The sequence below is a fragment of the Anas acuta genome, chromosome 1 (assembly GCF_963932015.1).
Source record: "Anas acuta chromosome 1, bAnaAcu1.1, whole genome shotgun sequence".
NCBI lineage: Eukaryota > Metazoa > Chordata > Aves > Anseriformes > Anatidae > Anas > Anas acuta.
The window spans coordinates 134,478,967-134,488,441 of NC_088979.1; the positions used below are offsets into that span (position 1 = coordinate 134,478,967).

The 9,475-nt window shown below is 50.6% G+C and overlaps 1 protein-coding gene across 1 annotated transcript; it reads right to left on the reverse strand.

Moving 5' to 3' along the window:
- Nucleotides 1-121: 121 nt before the first annotated feature.
- On the reverse strand, nucleotides 122-7,904 carry LOC137843277 (polycystin family receptor for egg jelly-like). Its single transcript, XM_068658345.1, has one exon. It carries the CDS (start codon nucleotides 7,057-7,059, stop codon nucleotides 196-198), a length of 6,864 nt encoding a protein of 2,287 aa, XP_068514446.1. The 5' UTR covers nucleotides 7,060-7,904; the 3' UTR covers nucleotides 122-195.
- Between the last annotated feature and the right edge of the window lie 1,571 nt (nucleotides 7,905-9,475).

Genomic DNA, 9,475 nt, shown 5'->3' on the forward strand with positions numbered 1-9,475 from the left:
TAATAATAATAATAATAATAATAATAATAATAATAATAATAATAATAATAATAATAATAATAATAATAATTTATTAAAACAATATTTTATTATGAAAATAAAAGTATTTATGAACATTTATTTGAAACATAAGTATTACAGGAAAAGTAAGTATTACAGAGTACAGTTGACCTGGAATATGAAATCTTGCATTGTTCATATGACAAGATAAACCATTTTTTTTCCATTTATTTTTCTGTTCTTGAGGCCTAAATGCTGCAGACGTCTCTTCTGAGGCTGGCCATAGAGCATGCTGTGAAAAAGATTGGGTTCACCTGTTTTGGCTGTTCTACAGATCAGATAACACAGTATCTTTCTAAGCCTTTGTAATAAAAAATCAACTGCTTGGGCTTCATCAGATGGTTCTTCATACACGGGTTGTTTCGTATCTCTGTAGGCAGACATAATAACAGCTTGGAAGAGATTGATCAAAAGACAGATCATCACAAACATGAAAGAGGCTAGGAAGAGACCACCCAGGAACCTGTTGGAACGAAAGTCAGTATCTCTGAAAGCTAAAACACTGTAAGAGAATATAGTCTGAGCTGAGCGAATCATGCTATTGTAATTCTCTTCATGCTGGCCAAACACAAGGTAGCCAAAAGCCATAAATACAAAGAGGTACACCACCACCACAAAAGCCAGAGAAAATATTCCGGGAAGTGCTGCCATGATTGATCGCTGTGCCAGACGCACATCATAAAAGAATTGAGAATATTTTAGAGTTCTCAAAACTACAAGAAATGCCAAGAAACCCGTAGTAATCCTTAAAATCTGATCTACATGAGAAATTGCATGAAAAGGAATGAAATCATTTGGGTGAAGTAAGTAGAACTTCACTATATCAGCTCCCATCTTGAACTTTAGGACCTTTAAAGGAACAAAAAGGAAGAATGCTGATTTTGAGCCAAAATTAATTAAGTTGGAAGGGCTGTTCGTATATTTTTTCCCTTGCACAATGATGTAAAGGCCATCTGCGATGTAAATGAACAGAAAGGCAACAAAAACAACAAAGAGTAATTGTTGACCTTTTGTTTGCTGATGAAAAATGGGGAGTGCAAAAGAGTGTACTGACAAACTTGGTTTTATGATTCCCAGGTGAGAAAGTTCAAATATGACTGAGATACTGCAGAAGAGCTGCACATCAGAGTTAAATGTAGTTAATTCAATGATTAGAGCCCATGTATTTTCATCGATCCAATGGCTCTTCTGCAGCAAATCCAGCCTTGCTGTGGAATTATGTCTTCCTTCTTCGGGGAAAAAGTAAAAGGTGTAACCTCCGGATCCGTATGTGTGCAAATTGCCAAATGAGTAATAACTCCACGGAGTTTTGTTTGGCTGGTAAGTAAACCCAAGCCAACTGCTGGCATCCTTGGAAACAGACTGGTTGGAAATCTTTGACCAACTGCCAGCGTAGTCACCTTTCTCTTCAGTGTCCCTGCCGTATTTGTGAAGACAGTGGCTTTCACTGATCACAAGTTTATTTACAAAGCTATGAGCATGGAAACATTTTTTCTCAGTCTGTTTAGCCCGTATTTGCCTCATCCTAGGCAAACCAATGATTTTGGACCAGCTCTCAGGAAGGAAGGAAGGCTGAACGTTGTTGTGGATCAAGGGCAAGAAGACATCATTCATCCACATGTAAATATCTTCTATCTTGTCCACAGGGGAGAGTCTGGGAGAGAACTGGTTCTGAATAAATTGGTTGTTGTGAAAAATGTTGTCGTTCTCACTGGAATAGGCAAAATGTAATACCAGAGCTAAAAAAACAAGGTGGATCATGAAATCTCGTATGAAAACAAAAGCCTTGGCTTTAATTTTTGCCCTTTTCAGCATCTTTGCAATTTCATCAGCTTCTAAAGGCTTATACTGCTTGGTGCCTCTGATTTGGGCAAGTTTAAAGTGCTTCTCCCTCATCTCATCTTCACTCAGTGTTTCCTTGTCCAGCTTTATCTCAGAATAATTTTCCTGAGTTAACCATGGAATGTTTGCACAGTATTTAGGACGAACTGTATTCAAAGCTGAGTAACAAACGATTTTTAGGACAGAAAGGAAAAACACATTCTGAATAAAGGAGGCTGCCGATGCTAAAAGCCACTCCATGGAAGTCTGGTAGCCGTACGACAAACCATACAGTACAATGAAAAATGACGATACACCAGTTACAGCTATAACCAATGCCCACGAGAGGTAGACGCACCACCAACAAAAAACCACCTGTGGCATCTTGCGAAAAGGCCTGGAGGTGACACTTAGCGGCTTGTTTTCTTTCAGAAAGTTGCCCCCTTCTTCTGCAGAGTTTTTATTGAAACTGGAATTGGGTGGTAGCCCTCTCTGCAAGGCCTGAGCCTTTGGAGGGGAATTCTTTTTGGCAGTCTGCTCCTCAGCTCCAGTTGCATTGGCATCTCTTTCAGAAATGGGGGAGTGGCTCCAGTTCTGGGGAGCTCCTCGATTGCTCATCCTTCGGTGAGGCAGTGGGCCCTGTGCATTGCTGAGGCCAGGAAAGTTCTCCAGGGGATTATTATTCCCGGATTGTGCTGAAGTTTCTGGGAGGTACCGTTTTTGCAAAGGTTCTTTCCCGTTTTCAAGCCTTCCAGGAAGGAGGGGTGGACTGCCGGTTGGGTCCTTCTGGGAATACTTAAATAAGGCAATGATAAGCATCTCCACAGGTATCGTAACCAAAGCACATTCAATCCCTATTATTATTGATCTCAAGTACCTCAAGTGTATTGGAGATTGCTCTTCCTTGTCAGCATTAAAGAACATAATGTTAACGAGCAGGTTTAATAATAAGATTGTTAAACATGAAGATAACCTTTGGAGCCTGGTGAAAGTGCCATTAAGAACATGGGCAAAAATCGAGAGCCACAGATGGCCCTCTGTCAGACCATTGGAGAGACGGATCAAAAAGTAGTCCTTTCTGGGTAGGGGATCATTGGGGTTTGTGACAAAGAATGTCCTTTCCAGTAAGCCATCTCCCTTGTCGAGAGAAAGCCACTTCCTGCACATAAATAGCCAGGTCTTCCGAGTGGACGTGTTTTCAACTTTGGCTCTGCTTAAGAACCATCCAGGAGATGGGCCCCTGTTATTGTGCCAGACCCTGAAGGCGCAGATGTCTCCAAAGTCCTCCCTACTTGTCAAGAGAAAGCGGTCAGTGCTTCCTCGACGGAAAGAAGGAACCTGGGGGTGCCGTAAGCAGTGGACATCGCTTGTGCCGTTCTGACCAATGAGCTGGAGAAAAACGTCAGCTTTGGTTCCAGCTCCCCAGCGACTGCCTGTGTACAAGGTGACCAAAAAGCTCTCTTTGTCCAAGGGGTCGTTGTCAGGCAGAACTATAATCTTGTCTTTGCTGGCCCTGTCAGCCCTGTCTTTTTGTATAGCCCAGAGGGACAAGAGCAAGTAGACTGCAAAAATGAAGAGCACCGTTAAAAGTGTCACAGGGTTTTTAGGGATGTCTGCTATGAGCGTTTTCTCCAGGTCCACCGTGTTGGGGGTAACTATTACTTTGGCTGCCAGGAACCTGATGTCAAATGTGGACGTATTTGAGGCCACACGGACTGACAGGCTTCTGTGACTCTGCTTCATCTTGCAGATGCAGTGTACCCTCTGCCAGTCAGTCAAGGGGCCAAGCCTGCACAGGTCTTCCCTCCACTGACTTTGAACTCCACCCAGAAACAAGCACTGGTCACTGAAAATGTTGATGCTCACCAGCCCCGTGGTTGGATACCTTGTAAGGTAGGGCGTCAGCAAGACAATGGAGATGTTCTGACTGTCGGCACCACTTCCTTGAGCTGCGGCTTTCAGCAGTGACTCTGGGAGACAGATAACGTAAGGAGCCTTGATGTTACAGTCCGCATTAGCCGTCTTGGTTTTGCTTGCAACCGTCGGCATATCAGGAAAAGCATCAAAAGAGGCTATGGGAAAAGCCTGAGTGACGTTTGTGCCTGTAAACACTACCACCTGGAAGGTCACTTTTAATTTTGTCAGGATCTGGATGTAGATGATCTTGGTATTTCTGTTCACTTCAAGACTAAATCCTCCAGTAGTGTAGGTTTCTGTTCTATCGGGTCCCATTGCTAATCGAAAAGTTGCTGATTCAGTATCCTTCCTTGCGATAAGAATGTCCGCTTCTTCAGGCAGGATCCCTTGCAGATCCCCGTTAGCCTTGGTCTCTGCCATCTTGAAGCCCAAGACGGTTGTTGCGATTTCCGATGTGTAACCTAGCCATGGGAAAGGATTCTCATCAAACTCAAAAACCGCAGTGGAAATGACAGCATTGCGGGGCAGACTTGAATTCTGTCCTTTCTGCAGTGTTGGATAGAAACAATTCCTGCAGGTTTCTGTGGCTGAGAACGCATTGGTGACATTCCAGTTTTCATCCTTCTTCAAAGTGATGTTCCAGTTTTTTGTTTCCATCACAGTGTCTGTCTCTCCGGGGACTTTGCCCTGGAAAACTATCTCTGTTAAGTTTTCCATGATGGAGAAGACTTGCGTGACTCCACCAACATTGACATTCCTGCGAGGCAGAAGAGCAGCCCTCAGGATATTGGACAAGCACCTTAGTATTCCGCTGGTCTGAATTTCTGTTTGTTCAGACCAGTGGCTCTCATTCCTCTGTACTTTCAGCACTCTCGTTACTTCGGTCAGTTTTGTAATGGCAATCTCCTGTGAACGAATGTTCACTTCCTCCGGTTCCTCTGTGACTTGAGAAAGGGAGGCAACTACTTGGTTGATTTCCATCGTGCTCTCCACCGAAATATTTATAGCTGTTTTAATCAGGCTTTCCCGAAACTGAGCCTTGGGTATCTGGATTGTTGGTGCAGCTTTAATATAGTTGAGGACCGAGGCTGCAAGATAAGCCAAGTAACCAGCATTAAAATAGTCTCCGGTCTGCAGATAAGCTGTCATGGGCGCGCTTAAACCGCTCACTGAGGCAAGCATTTCATGGAAGATGACAGCTAGTGGTCGACTCTTCACAGGGTTCTCCACTCGGATATATAAGCTCACCTGGGTAAATGCCCCGAGAGAATCACTGACCTGAACATACAGGGTCAAAGTAGACTTCCGAGAGGGCATGCCAACCGGCAGGAAAGACGGAGGAGTTCTAGGCTGATAGCCAACGTACAGAATGATGCCAAAAGTGTTTTCCTCCACCGAGCTTATTTTGGCGGTCTGGGATACATCGGAAGCTACTATTACTTTGTATGTCAGAGGTAAGTTGCTGTCGGAAAATCCATTGCACTGGACAACAAATTTAGTCTGAAAGGCTGTACCCCGGTGTGGGCTGATGCTGCACGTCCCGGCCCTGGGAGGAGAATTCACTCTGAACGTGTATCTGTAGAGTGCTGACCCACCGCCCCGAGTGGTCACTTTTAAGAGCAGCACGTATGACTGATGCGCAGCGTTTGTAAAAGTCAGAGCATGTATAGAGAGGAAAGGACCAGACCTGCCCGTTGAAGTTCTGGAAGACCAGTCAAAGCGGATTTCGGTAGAGTTTTCCAAACAAAGGGACCAGAGGTAGACCGGCTGGCTCTTTGTCGGACAGTTCAGGCATTTTCCCGACAACGTAAACCTCTCCGTCGGAATGACAGTGCCGCCACAGTTCTCCAGGCACGCCACGGCCAGAAGAGGAGGGGAGCCAGGCCTCACGTCTACAGTCTGCTTGGCATAGCTCTTTCTACTGTCCTTCTGGATGACCAGACGGAAGTGGTATGCAGCGTTTCCCGGGAGGAATTCTGGTGGCACTGCCTGAACGGAACCCGTAGGTGTTGGCCATTTCAAGTCCCTCTGGGAGCGGTGACATTTCTGTCCTGCACTGACTTGCATGGTCTCATAGTCCGACACCTTTTTAGTGCAGTACCAAGTAAACGCGATTCCCTCGAGTGGCTCCTGCGAATCAGGGTCGTAGGACGCGGAGCCATCAAGAGTCCAGCGATCTGAGAAACCCACTGTCCGGTACGTGCCTCCGGCAATATTCGCCACCAGATCACTTCTCTCGATCTGAAGGAAAACTCTGTCCGTGCGACTGAAGTGTCTTTTAGCCCCAAGCACATCCACTCGAGCAGTAAAATACACCTGATACATGCCGTAATTCAGAGTACAGCCGGGGACAGTTAGCTGCACCGTGTCCACGCCGTGCAGGAAGGACACGTTTAAAGGTTTCTCCCAGTCCGGATTCGTTTTCATGTCCGGAACAGCATAGAATATCCACTCCGGCTTTATAGACAAGCTGAGGCTGCAGTCCACCAGCACTCTGGCATACAGGTAGAAAGTCATGCCCCTTTTCTGATGGATGACAGACGTGTGAAGAGGCTTTTGAATTACGACGCCGTGTAGCTTACAGGCTGCTGCCTGCCGAAGCACTGCCATTTCCACTGTTCCCGGGGTGCTGTTACTGACCGCGAGCCTCAGGAGACCTGGCACGAGCCCCCTCGGGGCGCCGCTCCCTTCTGCCACAAGCCCTGCCTCTTCTGGGTGGAAGGCTGGCGCGGCACGACGAGCCAGCCTCGGCGCACCTCCTGCGTGATCGCCGCACATGCCCGTGCTGTTGAGGACAGCACGTCTCGGCAGCATCACGACGCTGATGTTGCGGTGCAGACACGTGGGTGCCGCGCACAGGCTGGACGAGCACTGCACCGTGACGAGGCCAGAGGCTGCGGGCAGAGGAGCGTGCCCGGGCCGCGGGAGGCCTGTGTGCAGCGTCACCCGCCCTGCCCAGCCCGAGGTGCTCCTTGCCCGGGCCGAGTTGAGGTACCAGAGGCAGCGAGGCGGGGCTGGCGGCCGCGTCCCTCCCTTCTCGGCCTCGGGCCCCGCTCCTGGGGCCGGCTGGTAGCGCAGCGTCACGGTGCCGCTCTCCGGGCACGCGACGCAGCCCCGGGCGTCGTGCCCTCGGGAGACGCGGCCGTGGGGGCCCGGGCAGCTGAGCAGCAGCGGCGGCGGCTGCAGGCGGGGAGCAGGGGCCGGCAGGGCTCGGAGGAACGAGCCGAGCAGCGGGAGGAGGAGCGCGGGATGCAGGGGCATGGCGGCGGCGCCCCGAGGGCCCCGGGCAGCACCGGCGCTGCGGGCGGCAGGGCGGCAGCCGGCCGGGGAGCCCCAACCGCCGGCGGGGACTAACGGCCACGGCTCGGAACGCGCCCCGCGGAGCCCGGCCCCCGCCCCCCGGCCCCGGCGGCAGGGCAGGGCCGGGAAGCCGCCGGGCTGCCGAGGCGCCCCGGGGCGGCCGGGCCCCGCGTGGCCGGCAGCGGCAGCAGCGGCAGCAGCAGCAGCAGCGGGCCCCGGCGGCGGCCCCGGGGGCTCGGCAGCGAGCGCGGCCGGCGGGATGAGCGGCCCCGGCCCGGCCCCGCCGCCGGCGGCCCCGCCCGCCCCTGCCGCGGCCCCTCTTCCTTTATGAGCTTCTTGAAGGTAGAATCGGAGAATCAGTAGGGCTGGAAAAGACCTCCAAGTGTTTCTGGTCCGACCATCCCCCTACCACCACTGTCACCCACTAAACCATGTCCCCAGGCACCACGTCCAGCCTTTCCTTGAACACCCCCAGGGACGGTGACGCCACCACCTCCCTGGGCAACCCGTCCCAGTGCCTGACTGCTCTTTCTGAGCAGAAATGTCTCCTCGTTTCCAACATGAACCTCCCCTGGCACAACTTGAGGCCATTCCCTCTGGTCCTATCACCTGTGAGATAGATCTGGTAGATCTGGTCCTATCATCTGTGAGAAGAGGCTGACCCCCAGCTCTCCACACCTTCCCTTCAGGTAGCTGCAGAGAGCAATGAGGTCTCCCCTGAGCCTCCTCTTCCCTGACTAAACACTCCCAGTTCCCTCAGCTGCTCCTCACAGGACTTGTGCTCCAGGCCCTTCACCAGCTTCGTAGCCCTTCTCTGGATACACTCCAGGGCCTCGATGTCTTTCTTGTAGTGAGGGGCCCAAAAATGAACACAGTACCCGAGGTGCACGCTCATCAGAGCAGAATACATGGGGGCAATCACCTCCCTGGTCCTGCTGGCTACACTATTTCTGATACAAGCCAGGATAGCCCTGGGGAACACCACTTGTGATGGGTCAACAGCTGCATTTTACTCCATTCACCATTCTGTGGCCAGCCAGTTTTAACCCAGCAAAGAGTGAGTGTACCTGTCCAAGCCGTGGGCTGCCAGCTTCTCCAGGAGAATAGGAGAATACTATGGGAGGCTGTGTCAAAGGGCTTGCTGAAGTCTAGGTAGACTACATCAACAGCCTTTCCCTCATCCACCAGGTGAATCGCCCTGTCGTAGAAGGAGATGAGGTTGGTCAGGCAGGACTTGCCTTTCATGAACCCATGCTGACTGGGCCTGATCCCCTGGTTGTCCCACATCTGCGGCCTGATTGCATTCGAGATGGCCTCTTCCATTACCTTTCCTGGCACCGAGGTTAGGCTGGCAGGCTTGTAGTTCCCTGGGTCCTCCTTATGACACTTCTTACAAATGGGTGTCACGTTAGCAAGTCTCCAGTCATCCAGGACCTCTCCAGATGACCATTACCGTTGACAGATGATGGAAAGCGGCCCAGCAATCCCATCCAACAACTCCCTCAGCATTCTGGGGTGGATCCCATCTGGCCCTATGGACTTGTGAAGTCTGGGTGGAGCAGCAGGTCTCTAACTGTTTTCCCCTGAACTTGGGGGGGGGGGCTTCTTCTGCTCATCGTCCCAGACTTCCAGGTCAGGAGACTGAGTACCCCGAGGATAAGCTAGGAAAGACAGACCTAAAGAAGGCATTAAGAACCTCAGCCTTTTCCTTATCCTCAGCAGTCATGTTCCCCCCTGCGTCCACTAAAGGGTGGACATTCCCCTTGGCCCTCCTCTTGCTGTTAATATATTTATAAAAACATCGTTTGTTATTCTTAACCGCAGTGGCCAGGTTGAGCTCATGCTGGGCTTTAGCCATCCTGATTTTTTTCCCTGCATATGCTGGCAACTTCCTTGTACTCTTCTCAAGTTGCCTGTCCCTTCTTCCACCGGACATAAACTCTTTTTCTCCTAGACACCAGGCAAGAGATCCCTGTTCAGCCACAACACTCTTCTTCCGCGACGGCTCATCTTACGGCACACGGGGACAACCTGCTCCTGCGCCTTTAAAATTCCATTCTTGAGGAGTGTTCAGACTTCCTGAACCCCTCTGCCCTTCAGGACTGACTTCCAAGGGACCTTCCCTAGCAGTGCCTTGAACAAATCAAAGTCTGCCCTCCTGAAGTCCAAGGTAGCAGTACTACTAACGCCTCTCCTGACTTCACCAAGACTAGAGAGCTCTACCGTTTCATGGTCACTCTGCCCAAGACAGCTCCAGACCACAACATCTCCCACCAGTCCTTCCCTGTTTGTGGACATTAGGTCTAGTGGGGAATCCCCTCAGGAAGGCTCACGAACCACCTGTGTCAGGAAGCTGTCTGATGCCTGATGCCCAATG